Genomic DNA, 18,685 nt, shown 5'->3' on the forward strand with positions numbered 1-18,685 from the left:
GAGCCTCGGGGGAGACGGCCATCCTGCCCGGCTCGCTCACGGGGCAGGGGCTGTGGGCGCACCACGTCCAGCGCCACCGCTTTGATGGCCCCGGTCTGGAGAGCTTCCACCTGTGCATCCTGATGCACCGACAGACCTGAGTTAATGGGACGAGGCCTCTGTGTCACTACGGTCGGGCAGGACCCGGGAGGGATGCCTTGGTCACTGTCGCTGCTACTGCAGGCCCGTCTCGATCCTGCCAGCGGCTGACCAGGAGCTTTATTCTGCCGGTTCCTCAGCAGATGTACATCAGACATAGCTCGGTGACGACAGGACGTCGATGAAGGGAAGTAGGTCCCAGTACAAGTTAGAGCACAGGCACCTGCTTCTGGGACCACAGAGCACCCCGATGTGGGCAAACGCATCTGGGTTTTGCAGAAGACATACCAGCAGAACCGGGGGGTGCCTGGGAATGCTGCTTCTCACACAGGGAGCAAGGCCCCCAGGATATGATAGAGGGAACCTTTGTGTTTTGCTTTGGTTCAGTCCTAACCCTGCTCTGGTCCCCAGACAGCTGGCTGCTCAGAGGGATTCCAAGGCCCAGAGGTTATAGGTTCCCGGGAAGCTGCCACAGCGCTACAAACACAGAATTCCAAATTACCGAAATTCTCCCCTAACAAGTGTTTGGGTTAAGGGACAGCCCCGAGGCAGGATGGTTGCCATGCCCACATCACACAGGAACCCTGGCGTCTCTCTCTGTGTGCCTGTGTTCATTGCCCTGAAGTCTCTCCACTGTCTATGGTGCAAACACTGGCTGGACACCCCATCTCCCAGCTCACCAGGCCTCCACGAGTTTCTCACCAGCTGGGAATGTGGCCCACAGGCAGTGGGAGGCCACTGAAAGGCTGTAAACAACATCCGTCGTCTGGCTGGTTTGCACGGAGGGCCGGAGGTCAAGAGCAGCAGGGAGAAGCCCCACAGAAGATGCATCTCAGGTGAGAAAGGACAGGGCCAGAGCCCGCGGCATCGAAGAAGTGAGAGAGAACAAGCGGGTCTGCCGCTGTGTGGAGACCATCGTAAGCCCGGGCACTGACGGAGGAAGGAGCCCGCGTACGTCATGGAGGGCTGACAGGACCTTCCGTATTACATGGATCAGGCGAGTTGCCCGGTGCTATGGCCCGCTTCTCCCTTTCACTTCAGAAATTGGAGCCTCTTTTCTGGTGAATGTTTTCAATAAAAAAAGTCTCAGCCACATTCCCAAGTACGCACAGCCACTTTCTCGACCGTCGTTCTTATTTTTTGGAGAGAAAGAGCAGGGGAGTCTTGTGACTTATGGGGGGATCCTACGTCCAAGCCATACTGAAGGCAGGGATGGTGTGTTAATCTCAGGTCCCTTCTGAATGTTCACCTGCATCTCCTGTTGCGGTACAGAATCCTCGTGTCCAACGCTCTGGCTCCCTGAGCCCCCTTATAGCCACTGCTGCCCACACTGACGATTCCCAGGGTGGCCCCGGTCACGTCCTGGCCCATCCAGTTTGTAGAAAATGTCTCTGTATCTGGCGCACTGGCCAACATATGACCTAAAATACAGAGGGGACAGAGTGAGCCGCGGGGCCAGCACCACACACAGAAAGCCGCGCCACACCCTTCCCACACCACAGACAAGGCTTCTGCAAGGCTGAAGGGACAGACGGAAGCTTCCTCCTAACAGCACCGGAGCGTCTTGGTAGAACGCCAACTTCTGTTACGCTAGGGAAGGCCTTCTGGTAGAAATGTCCGTGCCGGCACCTGTGTGCCCACGAAGGGCCTGGTTCTCGCTTCCTCTTTCCTCAAGCGCCTTTGCACCCAAGCTCACCAGGAGGGTGGGGCACCCTCCCAGGGAGGGCCAGGGCGTGCAGAGGCCCGGTGCTGCCTTCTCACTTGGAGGCCTACACCCCAGGACAGCTGCTACGGACCAAGGAAGGACCCCAAGGGCATTTCCACAGAGATGCTGAAATGACTTCAGGGGAACCATGGAAGCTTGTGGGGGGCAGACGTGGCAGCTGTCGGACAGACTGCCCGTGCCAGGTGCAGGCCAGCCGGGCTCGAGTCCCGGGTCGGCCGAGAGTGGCTCCAATGCCCAAGTGCAACCAAGCCCTGAGTTCAGCGTGCGGAGGTCAGGCCCCGGGAAGGCAGGAGCAGGTCACCGCGCCCGGGACTGTCCGGCACGCGCTCCTTGGAAAACCCGCAACTCCAGTGGCGTCCCCCTGCCGCGACCCTGCGAGCCGCCAGCAGTAGGGCCATCCCCATGTGGGCCCTGGGGCCGCACACGCCCGTCGTCCGTGGCCGCCTTCGCACCGAAGCCGTCCGGGAGCTTCAGGTCCGGGATGCAGACCTCCTCGGCGCCCTCCCGCCCCGGATATACGCGGTCTTTGGGCCAAACTGCATTTCATTTTCCAAAAGTTCCTGCCCGGTCACAGAGCAAAGCGTTTCCGCAGATGTCCAGCGCGACCTTCACGCGCCCCGCAGCACCTGCCAGTGCGGACGCCGCGGCCAGGCCAGTCCCCATCCGCCACGGCCTGCGGGACGCCAAGCGCCACGTCTGCTGCGCCCCCCCCCCCCCCCGGTCTCCAACGGGACGGTCAGGGCTCCCGACGGCCCTTCCGGGTTCTGAGCGCCCAGTTCCCAGCACGGCGGCGCCCCCGCCCTCAATTCCACGCCGTCCTCCGGGCACCAGCTGAGTGTCTGAGTGGGCAAGGGTCCAGCAAGTCCCTACGAGGACGGCGACAGCTCCCGCGGGCCGAGGGCTGAGTCCGCCGCGGCTGCCCCGCCCCCCCCAGCCCGCCGCTGCCCCGCCCCCCCCAGCCCGCCGGCGCCCCGCCCCCCGCAGCCCCGCCCCCACCGCCGGCCCCGCGCAGGCCCCGGGCCGCTCCCCGCGCTCCCCGCCGGCAGTTTCCGACCAGCTCCCCCGCCGGTTCCTGGCCCTCGCGAGAGCGGCGCCCGGAGCTCCGGGACGCGGCCCCCTGCTTGCAGGTCCTCAGGGGCGGCGACACAGGACGGGGCGACCGAGACGCCGACCACCGCGTTTCGGTCCCCGCGGAGCAGCGCCGGCCCCCGAGGGACAGTTCTGGCTCCCTCAGCGTGGAAGGTCTCCAGAAAGGCCCCCAAAGCTGGCCTCTGGGGGTTTACGGAGGCTTCGCCGCGGAGCCGGGACTGGTGAAACCACGGGCCTCTCCCCGGGGTCGGCGCGGTGGTCGCGAGGGGCCCGGCTGTCCCGACCCGTCGTCAGTCCCAGGCAGGCCCCGTCGGCCTCACCGCGGCGCCACGGTGCCCCGGGGGTGCGGAGGGGGCAGACCGAGGAGGTCCCCACCCCGGCCCAGGGGTCCGCTCTGTCCAGTCCCCCGCCCCGTCCAGGGGTCCGGTCAGGTCGGACGCGAACCCCACCTCCTTGGTCCGCCCAGCCAGCTGCCCCCTCCGCACCCCCGGGGCACCGTGGCGCCGCGGTGAGGCTGGGTCTGTCCGACGGGGCGAGTACAGCCGGGCCCGTCGCGACCACCGCGGCGCCTCGGAAAAGCGAGCCCGCGGGGTTCGCCCCCAGACCACCTACCGCACGCGCGCCGCGCGCCTGGAGCCCTGCGCCTCGGGTGTCGCGCGCCTCCCAGCGCCGGGCGCGCCCACCCACGTCGGCGGACACGCGCACGCTCACGTCGGCGCGCACGCTCACGTCGGCACGCACGCAGCGTCCGGCACGCGTCCACGCCCGGAAGGACCGCAGCGCGGGACGCTCTGGTCGGCAGAGGTGCGAGCGGCCGGAGCTGGGGGGCCGGGAGGGTGGTGGGGCGGGGAGGGAGGGGGCGGGAGCCGAGCGGGGCCCCCCCCCCCCGGGTTCTCCGCGCCGGGGCTGGGGTCCGCGGGGCGTCCGCGAGGTCCCGGCGCCCTTCCAGGGGCCGAGCGCGGGGTCCCGGCCGCCCGCGGTGGGGCCGAGGCCCTTTACCCCGTGCGCGGCAGCCGCGGGAAGGAGCGGGTGCGCGCACTTCTCCTCGCAGGCCCCGCCCCCGCGCCGCGATGTCGTACATGCTCCCGCACCTGCACAACGGCTGGCAGGTGGACCAGGCCATCCTGTCGGAGGAGGACCGCGTGGTGGTCATCCGCTTCGGGCACGACTGGGACCCCACCTGCATGAAGATGGACGAGGTGCTCTACAGCATCGCCGAGAAGGTAGCGCGGCGCCCCGGGGTCGGCCTGGGACCCGCGCGCGGCCGGCCCCCCGCCCCCCGCCCCCCACGGCCCCCGCCTGGCCCGCTGGCGCGGGGCTTGGAGGTGCGCTGGTCTGGTTCGCGCCCCAACTTCGGGCGCGGTCGGCAGAGGGAGGAGGAGGCTCCCGGACGCGTTCTTACCCTGCGACCCCGGGGGTGTCCGCGCGAGCTTGCGTCGGTCCCGGAGAAGCTTCGTGGTTCCCCGGTGTCGACGCGGTGGGCGCGTCCTCGCCGCAGGGTCGCGGACCGGACACACTAGTGAGCCGGAGCTTCGCGGACGGGGACGGTGCGTCCCTGGGGCCTCGTTTCCTGGCGTGCGAGCCCCGCGCCCTGCCGGAGCGCGCCCCCGGCCCCCGGCCCCCGGCCCTTCCGTCCGCCCCACGCTCTGCGGCGCTTGGCTGCGTCTCGGGGCGAGCGCGCTGCGGGCGGCGGCAGGAGAGGAGAGAATCGGGCTCCGGGTGTTTCCCATCCGGACTCCGGCTCGTGCGTGGTGGCGACGGGGCCGGGGCTGCGCGCTTCTCGGTAGCTTGGAGGTAACCTGGATTTGGATTTTTGCAGCTGTAGCCACAGGACAGAGAGCCAGTGGTAGGCTGTTAATGAGACTGCTAACTTACCGATATTCCAGAAATAATTTGAGAGGCCACTCGGAGGAAGAGTGACAGCCGTGGGGACATGGAAGCCGTGTTCTCTCAGGGTAAGGGGCAGAGGAACGCATGTAAGAGTGTGTCTTGCACTGAGGACAGGAAAACTGACCTTCTGGGACATCTGGCGGGCTCAGTCCGCAGAGTGTGAGATGCTTGCGGTCCTGCATCCAAGCCCCACATTGGGTTAGTTTACTTGAAAACAAACAACTGACCTTCCGCTGCTGATTTTTACTATCTCTTCCTGGGTAGGAGAGGCAGACTGCGGCAGGGGTGGTGGCACGGGGACACTGGAGACCGATCTGTGTCAGTCATCATGAGCGTCCCTTGGAATACTTGCTGAAGTTCTGCCGGTCTGGGGTGAGGTCCAGAAACAGCCCTTTTCAGAAGCCGTCCTGGCAGCTCTGATGGGACTTTGGAAACCCCTCAGCGGCGGTCAGGATCAGAGTAGGTGCGCTGTGGCTGCCCACCTCTCCCTCCTCCTCCTCCAGCAGCTTGAGAGCGTGCCCAGTTTCCTGACATGGGGATCCTCCCCAGCTGGGGCCCAGAGTCATCCGTGGGATGCCAGGACATCTCTCTCATGCCTTTGCTTAGGTTGTGGTGGTCAAGGGCAGACACAGCCGAGGTCCGTGCTGCCTGGGAGCACCTCTCTGAGGAACACATGGCAGCTCCGCTGACTCTGCAGCAGCTCGGCTGTGTGTTCTGAGTCCTGCGTTGCAGCTGGTGGTATGCACACCAGGCAGTGACCGGCTCCTGCTGCCCTCGGCACAAGGTCAGGATACTTAGAGATGGCAGGGTTGTTTTCATATCTGAGCAAAACCAGCAAAATGCTCTTAGCTAGAAGACAGATTTTGTGTGTTGATGTAAGCTTTTAGGGACTTGCGCAGTTCTTTTCTCATCTCTTCCTGTTGGTTATAGACTGAATCCCTGTATCAGTAGATGCCCTCTTTTTTTGGTATTGAACCTATTGATAATAGCTTAACTGGGCTCACTTTGAGTGTTTTTCTTTTTTTTAAGATTTTTCTTTTTTGTCCAAAAATTTGGATTTCTATTTATATTAATAAAGTTTCAGTAAAATATTACATAGTACAGTTATTAAAAATGCAAACTTGAAATGTGTCCCAAGATTATTGCTTAATTTTTTTCTTAGGATAAAGGCAGAATACGAGTTTATGATTCTGGAAGCCCTTTTTGAGGAAGCTCAAGGGGAATTTTTGAAATTTAAGGTTTTAGTACAAAGAACAACTTAACTCTCCATTTAGAAATCTCCCTCTGGGGGCGCCTGGGTGGCTCAGTGGGTTAAGCCTCTGCCTTCGGCTGGGGTCATGATCTCAGGATCCTGGGATCGAGCCCCGCATCAGGATCTCTGCTCAGGGGAGAGCTTGCTTCCCCCTCCCCCTCTGCCTGCCTTTCTACCTACTTGTGATCTCTCTCTGTGTATCAAATAAATAAATAAATCTTAAAAATAAAAATCTCCCTCTGCAGAAATGGCAGAGAGTGGGGGATCTTCCTCATATTCCCTGTTTGGGTACCCCAGCTGTTGTAGAGTGAGTAAAAGTTCCACTGTTTAGGCTGGACTTGATGCGATTGTTTCTCCTGGAACATGGTGCGTTGACTTCCCGCCCCCCACCTCGTGTGGGTTAGTTTTGAGCTGCACTGAAAACACAAGAGATCTGTGTGACGGTTTCACAGACGTCTGGAGTTTGGTAGAATGAGAATAACAAAGTTTCCTGTTCAGCTGGGTTTTTTTTTTAAGATTTTATTTACTTATTTATTCGTCAGAGTGCACAAGCAGGCAGAGAGAGAAGCAGACTCCCTGCTGAGCAGAGAACCCAATGTGGGACTCGATCCAAGGACCCTGGGATCATGACCCCAGCCGAAGGCAGCAGCTTAACCCACTGAGCCACCCAGGCATCCCTGTTCAGCTGATTTTATGCACAGCCTCAAAGAGAGACTGTTGTGTACCTCTGCTGTCTTGCCACTTTTTACGAACAGTTTGTCACAGCTCATCCCGTGATGGGAAAGAGTAGTTGGGACATTTAGATTTTTTGTGTTAAAAAAACTCATACAAATGAGTTTAAAATATGCAAAACCTCAATGGTATCATTGATTCATGATCATACATTCTGATATAGTTGTAAATAAGACAAATGTATGTATGGAACTTTTAGAAATGATTTAAGGGATCATTCTTAAGCTTTGCATAAAGTAAATTGAACCTTACTGGAAGTTGATGTTCAGTCAAACGAGATATCTTATGAGTCAGGAAGAAGCGTATGTGTGCTGTGGATTTGCGTGTCGGGTGTGACAGCCCTGAAGCTGGCAGCAAGCTCTAGGGGCCGTGTGGAGTGCTGGTTAAGAGCAGGGACCAGGCTAGCTCCTGCTACTTACTCCCTGTGTGATCTTAAATAACTTGTCTCTGTGCCTCATTTTACTCGTCTGTAAGAAAGGGACAGTAGTGTCTAAGTAGGGTAGTTGTGAAGATAGAATCACTAGAACACACTTCTGAACACTTTGGTCACACAGCCGGTCACGTATTCAGTAATCATTTGCCGCTCTTACGGCATCATCGTGCGCATCGAAACACTTGCAGGAGTTGCTGTGATGGAGCTACTCAGGCAAATAGTTGGGGAAAATCAAGTTATCATGCAGGTTTTTGCTGGCTTCTGCACGAATGACCTAAGCATTGGTTCCTCTGAAATAAAATACAGAGTGGCAATTGGCAGTCTAGAACACGTTTTTCCAGCATTTTACGTGGGTTCTTAGCTGGAGGAGGAGCTCTCTTACAAGGCTGGAAGGGTGGTTGGTCTCCTGTGCGGGCCTTCAGGATCCCTGGTTCGAACGAGTGACTTTCACTTGTGGACACATCCTGTAGAAGGGCTGCTGGGCAGCTTAGTGGCCTGCCGGAGGAGAAGGAGATGTCCGGCAGCAGGGCTGGAAAGGATGTTTACTGTTACAAATGATCAGCAGAGTATATACATTAAGAAACAACTTGAAAGTAGAAATGAAATTTGTACATAGAGTTCTTGGCTTTCTGAAAAATGCTAGGAACAACCAACTAAAATTATTGCAAATAGAGCTGGCAAATATTACTTTAGATCTAGAAGACTTAGGCAAGTCAGTTTGAAGTACCATTTAAGAAGATGACTCCCATGGGTAGAGAGGCAATGAACTTTAAAAAGAGGAAATTCTAATGGTCGAGTGAACTTCAGAGCCGTGCGCATGAGAACAGTACACACTGCTACTTGGACTCCTCAGAGATGAGAAGGTGTTTACTGTGGCGTGGAGAACGTTAATACTGATATTCCTTTGGCAGCTTGGCCTTGTTTGAAAAGCCTTAAGAACTCAGTTGTCCAAATTCTTCAGTAGGCAAAGTTTTATGCTCCACAGGACTTTTGGTATCATTTCCAGCAAAACTGGGAGCAGCGACTACGTCTGACGGTAGGAGAGCGTGGTGATGGCTGTCGTCTCTGGTTTTGGAACATTTAGATCAGTCACCTGGTCTGGTGGGACACAGACCTCGGCGTAGTCGTTGTGGGACCCACGGAGTAGGTGTGCCAAGTGGTTTGTCCAGACTCGGAAATGGAGAGTTGGGATTTGAACTGGGAATGTCCTCTTCACCGGATGCAATATTATGTGGCCATTAAAAATGATTTTCTAAGCTTTTTAGATACCGTGGGCATTTGTTGATGACGTTAGCTCGAGAAAGCAGAACGTATGTGATTTCCTCATGAGTGAACATGTGTGTCTGGGGAAAGGGAAACACTTTTCACTGTTAAGACACTCCTACTCTGTTAATTTTATTTGTCATATATTTTTAAGTTACATAACTTGTTAGAAGAACACAGGGCTGGAACATTGGGTTGGCTTAGTCAGAAGAGCACGCGGCTCTCAGTCTTGGGGTCGTGAGTTTGAGTCCCATGTTGGGGGTAGACTTTACTTTAAAAAAAAAAAAAAAAAAAACTGGGCTGGTCACAAGGCAGTGGATTTTCCCTTCCTTTTGTATATTTCCAAAGTGAGCATTTTTTAAATGGAGAGAATATCGTAGACACCTAGCTCCTTTTCAGTTTTCTTAAAAATACACAGGGTTGTAGTTAAGCACGGATTCCTTAATGGGTGCGAAATGTTGAGTAGAAATAGTTCGGGCCGTGTGGAAGGCGCCACGGCAGAAGCCACGTGGCCCGCGTTAGGAGCAGTTTGGACAGGCGGAGGCTTTTCCAGAAGAGGGAGACAGCAGGGAGGCAGAGGGTTGGTGGAAGGCCCCTGGGCACCGCCCGGCTGGGCCGCGGTACCTGCGCGGCGATTCCTCGCCAGCCTGTGTCCGGAGGAGGTGGCACCACCCCGGCTCTGAAGGCCAGTCTCTCCGAGCCCAGGGTTACGTAATTAAGCTCACGCTGTTCCAGAACACATTTTTAGTGACAATAATGTGTTCCTTGCATTTCAAAATACGAGTTTCTTGTTAGGAGTTCATGCAGCGAACATGACTCGTGCTTGTGAGTCGGGCTCTGCATCTGAGGGCACGTCGGTAAAGACAGACACGGCTCTGCAGGGCCATCGTGTAGCCCGCACGGGGGGAGAGAAGAACTAAGACCAGGGCACCACTTGGTTGTCTACTTTTGTTTTGAGAGGGCCTGTGAGGGGGGGAGCGGCAGGGGCATTCTCGGGCAGACCCCACTGAGCCCAGAGCCTGCCGCGGGGCTCACAGCCTGAATGGGATCGAGAGTTGGAGGCTCAGCCCAGCTGTGCCACCAAGGGGTCCCTGTCCTATTACTTCTGACGGAGCCAGTTCTCTTACTCCGCGTGGGAGGCAAGAGGAAATTGGGCCTCTCCTAAAGTCTCACGGTAAAGACCAGCATTTACAGTGTGACAGTTGTCTCGTCGAGCTGGGGTCGTTGAATGTCCTCGTACGTAAAATAGATGCGATGAATCTTGATCACTTTTAGGAGGATGTGGTTTCTCGTGTCAGTCTCTGCTCTAACTTGGGAGGTTTGGAGGTTCCAGGAACCAGAACCCATTGGCTAAAGAATCCACGTCAAGCCAGGAAGGTGCCCGGGCAGGGGATGGCTTGGCAGCAGGAGGCAGGCGTGCATCTGTACGCGTGGTTACACCGGAACGTAAACACCGTTCTTACGGTGCCTTTGTTTTATAAGTAAAAAGTAACAAAAGGAGGAATCTCTGCTTAGTGGAATTCAGGTGCAGGCAGCAGGTTAGGGACTCGCAGGGTCTGGTTTGCTGGGCCGGCTCTGCAAGGAATGCTGCCGCCCAGGGGCTGTGGGGACGTGGCGGGAGCTCTCCGCGCAGAGGCTGTTTGGACCAGGGCCGCACGGTGCACGTCACCGCACAGCTGCCTTCTCTTTCACCTGGAAACACGGGGATTGGCAGTGGCCGGGGAGGACCTGCCTCTCCAGCTGAGACCCTCGGTCACTCCCTCTTTTCACAGCCAGGCTCTCTGCAGGGCCTGTCTATCCTTCATACCTTGTGCGGGTCTTGCACGGTCACTGATGACCTTCCAGTAGCCAGAGTCACAGAACCACAGGCTTCGTCTGACGTGAGCTCTCTGGTCCCTGACCCAACTCCCTGTCAGGTGGGTCCCTTGACTTGGTTTGTGAGTGTGCCTCTCTGGCCACCCCTTCTGCCCTTGGCCCTCCCGTGGAGCGGCTGGACTGGCCGCTGTTGGATGCAGACGGCAGTGGTGCTCCGAGCACAGCCATGCCAGCGTTCCTTGTAAGTAAGCCCTTCTCCCTAGATGCTCCTCAGTTTTCCCAGGTCCCCGACCCCTCCTTGCTTGGAGACAAACAAGTAAATGACCCGAACTTGGGCCTCGAAGGGCCCTGTCTGTGTTTCCAGGCTCACGTTCCACCTCTGACCCCGCATCCCGGGCGCTGCCGCTGCCCTTGCCTTGTCCTCGCCGGCGTCTTCCTCTCGCACACGCTGCCTTTCTAGCCTGGCCCGTTCCCCGCCCCCCTCAGGGCCTCCTGTCCCCTTTGGGCAGCCTAATTCCTTCGAGACTTGGGTAGGAATCCCATCCAGAGGTTGCGCTCTGGAGCCAGACGGGGTGAGTCTCAGCTTTGCCACTTGCTTCCCATGTAGCTTGCGGTCTTTCTGACTCATTTCTTAGGGTCACTCTGTCTTCCTGAGTCTTACTTTCATTGTACACAAAACATTAACCATGTCTTCATTCGGGGGTTAGAGTTAGAAGTAAGGAGTGAGGAGTCCCTTGTAAGTGAGCTTGACGCACTTTGCTTCTGCTGGAATTCAGAGTGGGGGTTTAGACCAGACAGATCGAGACTTGTATCTATTTTTTTTTTTTTTAAGATTTTCATTTATTTGATAGACACAGCAAGAGAGGAAACACAAGTGGGGGGGGGGGGGGGAGAGGGAGAAGCAGGCTTCCCGCCGAGCAGGGAGCCCGATGCGGGGCTCGGTCCCAGGACCCTGGGATATGACCTGAGCCGAAGGGAGAGGCTTAATGACTGAGCCACCCAGGCGCCCCTAGACTTGTACCTTTAAACAAGTTGCTTTTATTAGTTGCCTTCTGATTATGAAATGTCCATTGATGCAAGTCCTTATGCTTTTAGAATTTTTTGCGTACAGCAGTTTGTCATGGCTCATGGATTTGCCCGGCACCTCATGTGTTCCGAGTGTGTTGACAGAGCACAGAGGCAAGAGAACTTCGAAGTTCGCTGTCGTTTACGTCGTGACTCGGGAAGTCTGTTGTGTCGCGGGCAGGACTTCAAGTCCACACACGATACTGGGAAGTTCGTGAAAACCAGGCAGTAGCCAAAGTTCCTGTCCTTGGGTACTCATGTGCTGAGGCTGACAGACCCTGGAAATGCAGTTTGAGGCCTCTGGGAGGGGCAGGGAAGGGGAAGCTTGAATTTGCAGAGTGGCAAAGCGAGTCTGAGGGACGCAGACGCCAGAGCCTCTTGGAGGAAGAGTTTGGTGACTGTGAAGTGGGCGGCAGTAATAATTTGTAAATTATTGCTAATCTTTTACGATTCTTGGTTTCTGGAGAATTATCAGTAAAGCAAAATAAAACAAAATTTTTTGCATACAATAAAAAGGACAAATTTATGATTTTACTTTTCTCTAAATTACATAATTTATAGCCCTGCCCATCTGATTTTTAGACTAACTGAATATTTACATGGTGATTCCCTAAGTTAATATTTACTCACTGTTACTGGTATCTATTTTGCACATCAGTCAACAAAGCAAGGCATTGAAGGGATAAAAACGGGTCAGGGTTACTGCCTGACGACTTTGTGTGTATTTGTACACGCTGACTGTTTTATAGTCTGAACTTCTGTGCTGCAGTTTCTGTTTTATTTTTAAATAAAATCAGAATACAGTTGATGAGTTAACCCGGAAAGTAAAACTGGGTTCTGGTGACCTGACCAGCACGTTCCCACTGTTGGCACCGGAGACTGGAGTTCCAGGACGGGGCTCGGCCACACGAAGGTGCTGCTTCAGGGCTTTCAGGACACAGTGTGTAGACCGCAGCGCGTGGCAGCGTCAGAGCCCTCGGGCAGAGAGCCGGGGCATGGTGGTGGCCAGGGTCTCTCCCGACCAGCACAGAGGCCGAAAGGAGTCCTTATGAGATGCCAGCTTTGTTTGGTGTTGGTAGCTTAATTTTCTGTGTTAACTATTGGTTCATAGTTCTCAAAGCAGAGAGAAGGTTGTAGTGACCCCTCTGCGCCTCTCGCTCGGGTCTAACAGTCCCCAGTACCTTTCCGTCTTCCGTCAGCTGGCCCTGGACGTTTTTTCTGCTGCAGCATTTAAAGCAAATCCCAGATACTGCATCATTTCATCTGCAGATTATATTCAGAATTTTAGAATTAGTTTATGTGCATTTCCTGGGGCTGCAGTAACAGAGCCCACAACCTGGGCAGAGAAACGAATAGAAGTCTGTCATCTCACAGTCTGGGGGCCGAGAGTCCCAAGCCAGGGTGTCCGCAGGACGGTGCAGCCTCTGAAACCTTCTCGGGAGACCACCTGGCGCGTCTTCCTGCTCCGGGGTTGTCTGCCGTCTTTGGGGCCCTTGTGTTGTGGGTGTCTCCCGCCCTAGAAGTCAGCCATAGCCCGTTCTCTGAACGACACCGTCTGGAATGGCCAGTCTCCCCTAGCGAAGGCATGCGCAAGGACCCTCTGCCCAGTGAGGCCCCGCCCTGAGCACTGCAGCGCACCTCTTTCTGGGGGGCGCAACCCGGCCCATAACACACAGGGTTGCCTAGCTGCCTGGAAGGCACCAAGACCGCGCTTGCAAGGGTTTAGAACGTCATGTCCTTTGTTGTAGAGATTACGTTTTAGAAGTTTATCTTGGGAAATAATGAAATATGTACACAGACTTAAGGGTAGCAATGGTCACAGGTGAATAATTGGTATTGATGAAAAAAATCTGAACTATTTTCATGAAAAATCAGAACATAATATAAAAAGTAAAATAATGACCTGTTTGATAAAGCAATTATGTAGCTGTAAAAATTGTGTTTGGGGAAAGTGTATAATTTGTATAAGAGACTGTCCATAGTTAAAGCAGGATATAAAATACTGTGGTATGACCACATTTTACTTAAACAGCATAGACACGTGTATGTGTGTAACAGAAAAAGTGGTTAAGAATTTACTAAAAATCTACTTGTAGCAATTAACTCTGGTCATTGGGATCGGAGGTGTATTTAGTGGTTCTGTTTTATGGACCGTTTTCTGAGTTTTCTAAATCCTCTGATGCACTTGGAATCAGGGAGCAAGAGGAAGGTGTGTGTTGCGCGGCACCACTCACGGTGCTGGGCTCTGAGCCCGGCGGGTGTGCAGGGCCATGCGGGAGGGGCGGCCGGCCGACTCCTCAAGGCCTGTTTTCCCGCCGCTCCTGGCGGTGCGCACGCACTGTTGGGAGAAGCTGGTGTAGGTGGTTGCTGATGGGCCTCCGCTGCGGGGGTGGCGCAACCGGCTCTTCCAGAAGGGGTGCAGCGGGTGGGACCCCGGGGTCGGCGCCTGTGTGTCAGCGTTCCTGCGGACTGGCGTGGGGGGGTTGGTTCGGAAATCGTCCTGTTCCGCACAGATTCTTGTGCTTGCTTTTCAGTGTGCTTTTGCAGAGAAAAAACTGATCGTGACTTTATAGGGCTTTTTCAATCTCTTACTTTTAGGTTAAAAATTTTGCAGTAATTTATCTCGTGGATATCACAGAAGTGCCTGACTTCAACAAGATGTACGAGCTGTACGACCCGTGTACTGTCATGTTTTTCTTCAGGTACGTTCTCTTAAAGCTCTCGCCTCAGTTGGATATTGTTGGTCCGGGATTTTGATGTAGTCCAGATGGCGTCATGTCCAATGGTATTTCTGTAATAAAGTTGGGTAACATGACTCAAAAAGAAGTTGTGAAGATTTAATTCGGAAAGAAATCACCATATGGCGTTGTTTCTACTTGTCAAAATTTCTGTGTATCGTTAGTAGAAAGGTTGGTAAACGGCAGTATTAAGCCTTAGACTTGCTCCGCTCCTGACAAGTGAGGGACGTCTGGGTGGGTTGTATGTGTGTGCTGTATGGGGCGGGTTTGGCTTCATATCCCGTGCAACAGGTAGCGCCGTGCGAGTAGCTAAAAGCCTCATGGATGAGCTCAGTGTTCTGTTGCTCCGAGTTTGGGCCGGCTCAGTGGGTTTCCTCTCGGGGCCTCACGAGGCTGCAGTCACGGGCTGGGCCTTTTCGGGCCCGTCCGTCGGGGAAGAAGCCACTGGCTCATTGGGTCGTTGGTGGAATCCAGGTCCCTGGTCACAGGCTGGGGCCGTGGACTCCTGGCCTGCTGGCCGGCTGTGTGCCGGGCCCTCCCTGCTGCCTGAGGCCCTTCAGTCTGCACAGCCTGCACCATCTCTGCAGTTTCCTGTTCTGCTTCCCCGAGGCTGTGAACGGAATAGACCCATCAAATAATCCAGGATTATCTCCTTATTTTGAAGTCAGTTGATGAGTAATAGTTGGGGCATCTGCCAGTCTCCGGCGTCTGCACTGGGGGCTGGTGTCTCATCGCAGACAGGCCCGGGGATGAGGGCAGGAACTTCGCAGGCTTGAGTGTAGGGTTTCCCACTGTCTGCCCTCTGGCTCCAAAGAGTCACATCCTTTGGTTGTACAAAAGCAGGTATGCGTGAGGCTGCGTAGGCCGGTGGGCACGGCTTACCTGTGGCCCCAGCTCGGCCAGCACATCGTGGGACAGCACAGCACACAGGCCGGGCTTCTCAGGGGGACGTGAGGAGGAAGGGGCTGACTCCCCAGCCCTGGGAAGGTCTGCCCAGGCTTTCCTGCCTTTTCTGGGAAAGGCATGTGCAGCCAGGCCGTTTCCAGCCGACTGCAGCAGTAGCATTTTGGGGTTCTCCTGCCTCCTTTCTCTGCACCGTCATCCTCTGCAGGCCGAGTGCCCGTCCTGGTGCCCACGAAGACCCAGGAGGCGCGCTGCTCCTCACTCGCGACTGAACGTTCCGCCTAGGCTGCAGCACCAGGTCGTGGGGCCTCTTCTGTGTCCCCGTGCCCTTCTGCGTTGCAGCGTCTTCTGCCATCTGGAGGGGCCAAGAATTTCTTCTCTTTCAGCAGCTCTAACCCCGCATAGTGGGTCGTCACCATCCACAGCAGGGAGAAAGCAGGTGGCTGCTCCAGGGCTCAGCAGCTCCTCAGGTGCACGTCCAGGCGCATCCCGATGACTTCTGCAGGACCATGTCCCCGAGGAACAGGGGCCCCTCCCCGGCGGTGTGCTCCTTCCTTCCTCTGGCACCTGCACCGGCCTTGCTCCTCGAGTCCGCGTGTCCATGAACAGGCTCTTCAAGGCAGTCCGGGCCTTTCCTGTCATGCTGCTCTCAGTGTCCCCCACACCCTTAGGGTGCGACTCATGAGGGCCGTCTTCAGGCCAGCCTCCCGCCGCCGGTGGCCAGCCCGACCAAGCCACGGAGGACGCTGTGGCCGACAGGGGGCCACAGAGAGGGGGATGGTGGGGCGGATGCCGGGGCACTAGGCTGAAGAGAAGACCAAGTGCCTTCCGCTCTTTCTGCGACGCCGGAATCCAAGACGGGCGCCTCTGCTTGAGTTCATGTTTTCACCAAGTGCGTGTACTGAGTCCCGCCAGGTTTCATGGTCTAGTGCCCGGACGTTAGGTCAGACAAGACAGGGTTCCTGCGGTCACCGGACTTCGCGGATTGGCAGCAGTGGAGTAGATGAACCAAGGCGAGCAGGTGTTTGTAGAGACACGAGTGCCGGGTCGGGGTGGCGGGCAGCTGAAGGACAGCCGGAGGACGTTTAGACTGAGCTCGTGCCTTCACGGGGGCGGGCATGCGGGCGCAGATGGTCAGGCCGTGGTGGGGAGACTGTAAGAGGCCGACAGGGAGGGACGGGGTCCAGACCCCCGGATTCCTGGGCCTGAGTGCGGATGTGGAGAGTTACCCTGGAAGTAGATGTTTGCAGCAGAGGAGAAACGTTGCGGCTGCCTTTTGGATGCTCCCTGTGGTTGGACAGACGGAGACTGAGGTGCTGCTCTTCATTCCTATAGAAGTGAAAACTTGAATAAATGAAAACTGTCTCCGACAAACTTGGAGAAATCAGTGCACCAATGACTGCAAGGGTTAATATCTCTGTAAAGTGTACATATCAATTCGTTTTTGAAAGTAGCCTCTTAAAAATAAATTTGTAAAGTATCACCTATTCCCTAATTATAGAAATGCAGACAGACTAATTTCACAATTAGGACTTTGGATAAAGTGTACGCTAGGGTTGGGGTATTGTGTTTCCTAGGTAAATTGGTACAGCCCTTTGGGAAACAGTGTCACTTTCCAAGTGACTCACACTGTGTCCTATAGGACGTTTGTCCCGAGGGACAAACCATGCAGAGGGAGCTTGGGCCATGCATGGTGTGTGCTTTTACTCTAGTGTTCACCTGGTTCTCCTCTTCTAAGACGTGGTAGATCCTCCTGACTGGGTATGTTTTTGTCTTAACTGATTTTCTTTTAAGATTTTGTTTATTTATTTGACAGAGAGAGATGACAAGTAGGCAGAGAGGCAGGCACAGAGAGAGGAGGAAGCAGGCTCCCCGCGGAGCAGAGAGCCCGATGCCGGGCTCCATCCCAGAACCCTGAGACCATGACCTGAGCCCAAAGCAGAGGCTTGACCCCCTGAGCCACCCAGGCGCCCTTAACTGATGTTTAACAAGAGCTTGTGAGGGTGGGAAACAGAACGCATTTTTTCGTGGAATTCTTAGAAGGCTGTTGGTGAACTTTGACCCCGTCTCCTCTTTGCAGGAACAAGCACATCATGATCGACCTGGGTACCGGTAACAACAACAAGATCAACTGGGCCATGGAAGACAAACAGGAAATGATAGACATCATCGAGACTGTGTACCGGGGCGCCCGGAAAGGCCGCGGCCTGGTCGTTTCTCCAAAGGATTACTCCACGAAGTACAGATACTGAGCTCGGCCCAGTCTCTGTGCGCAGAAGTGGCGTGGAGTCGTTTTCATGTGGAAATATTGGAAACTATTTAAAGCCTTAGAGCCAGCGTTTGGAAGAGAATCTGAAGATCACAGGGTTGGTTGGAGTGCTGTAGGGCTTGCATGGCCTCAACTCTGCCAGCCTGGCTGTTGTATTTTTTTTCTTTTTTTTTAAGATTTTGTTTATTTACTTGGCCCAGAGAGAGAGAGCGAGAGATCACAAGTAGGCAGAGAGAGGGGGAAGCAGGCTCCCCACTGAGCAGAGAGCCCAATGTGGGGCTCGATCCCAGAACCCTGGGATCATGACCTGAGCCAAAGATAGGCACTTAACGCACTGAGCCACCCTGGCACCCCTGGCCGTTGTATTTTTATATTAGCAAATACCTGTAAATATCTAGCCAAAATAAATAAAGCACTCAGTGATGGGAAGTTGTAATTGCTGTTTCTTACAGATGGGCCATGCAGGGGTGCCTGGTGGCTCACTGGGTTAAAGCCTCTGCCTTCAGCTCAGGTCATGATCTCAGGGTCCTGGGATCGAGGCCCCGCATCGGCCCCTCTGCTTAGCGGGAAGCCTGCTTCCTCCTCTCTCTCTGCCTGCCTTTCTGCCTACACGTGATCTTTGTCAAATAAATAAATAACATCTTTTAAAAACAATTGCCATGCAGGTTACTGATTTTGGCAGTCAGAGTTACTGGACTTCTTTCCCATGGGAGTGGAGTTCAAGTGTGTGTTCTGTAGGACCCTGTGTTTGATGCGTCCTGTTGGGGGCGGGGAGTGGCGTGTGAGCCTCCCAGGGCTAACCTAGCAAAGTAGCCCAGACGGGAGTGACATCGGACAGGAGCAGGCTTCCAGATCTGAAAGCAAGAACTCTAGATCCAGAGGTGGTCAGGGCTGGGTCCTTTGGGGCTGTGCTGGAGAATCGGTCTCTTGCCCCTCTCCCAGACCCTGCTGCTTTCTGGTGATCGTTGCCTGCTTCGGCCTGAGGCTTCGCCCCAATCCTGGCCTTCATCTTCACATGGCCTTCTCCCTGTGTGTGTGTCTGTGTCCACGTTTCCTCTTCTTATAAGGGCACTGGTCACTGGAGAGGGCCGTCCTATCTCCAAATAAGGTCACATTGTACTGGGGATTGGAACTCCTGACACAGGCAGGGTGCGCCTGGGTGGCTCTGTCGATGTGAAGTGTCTGCCTTCGGCTCTGGTTATGATCTCAGTCCTGGGATCGAGCCCCGCATCAGCTCCCTGCTCAGCAGGAGCCTGCTTTTCCCTCTCCCTCTCCCTCTGCCCCTCCCCTGCTTGTGCTCTCTCTGTCAAATAAATAAAATCTATTTTTAAAACTCCCGACATAGGAATTTATGAGGAGGCAATTTCAACCC

The 18,685-nt window shown here is 55.3% G+C and overlaps 1 protein-coding gene across 3 annotated transcripts; it reads left to right on the forward strand.

Annotated features, from left to right (window-relative positions):
* Positions 1-3,517: 3,517 nt before the first annotated feature.
* Positions 3,518-18,650, forward strand: TXNL4A (thioredoxin like 4A). 3 transcript variants are annotated; one of them, XM_059140520.1, is made up of 4 exons: positions 3,518-3,757; positions 4,005-4,176; positions 14,002-14,105; positions 15,253-16,527. In XM_059140520.1, exons 2-4 carry the CDS (start codon positions 4,024-4,026, stop codon positions 15,314-15,316), a joined length of 321 nt encoding a protein of 106 aa, XP_058996503.1. In that variant the 5' UTR covers positions 3,518-3,757; positions 4,005-4,023; the 3' UTR covers positions 15,317-16,527. The 3 variants fall into 3 exon arrangements, with proteins under 3 accessions (XP_058996503.1, XP_058996501.1, XP_058996504.1); XM_059140518.1 differs by lacking the exon at positions 15,253-16,527 and adding an exon at positions 17,125-18,650 and having other exon boundaries at positions 3,610-3,757; XM_059140521.1 differs by lacking the exons at positions 3,518-3,757; positions 4,005-4,176; positions 15,253-16,527 and adding exons at positions 4,773-4,908; positions 5,108-5,306; positions 17,125-17,967.
* The last annotated feature ends 35 nt before the right edge of the window (positions 18,651-18,685 follow it).

Source organism: Mustela lutreola, chromosome 11, assembly GCF_030435805.1.
Source record: "Mustela lutreola isolate mMusLut2 chromosome 11, mMusLut2.pri, whole genome shotgun sequence".
NCBI classification, from domain to species: domain Eukaryota; kingdom Metazoa; phylum Chordata; class Mammalia; order Carnivora; family Mustelidae; genus Mustela; species Mustela lutreola.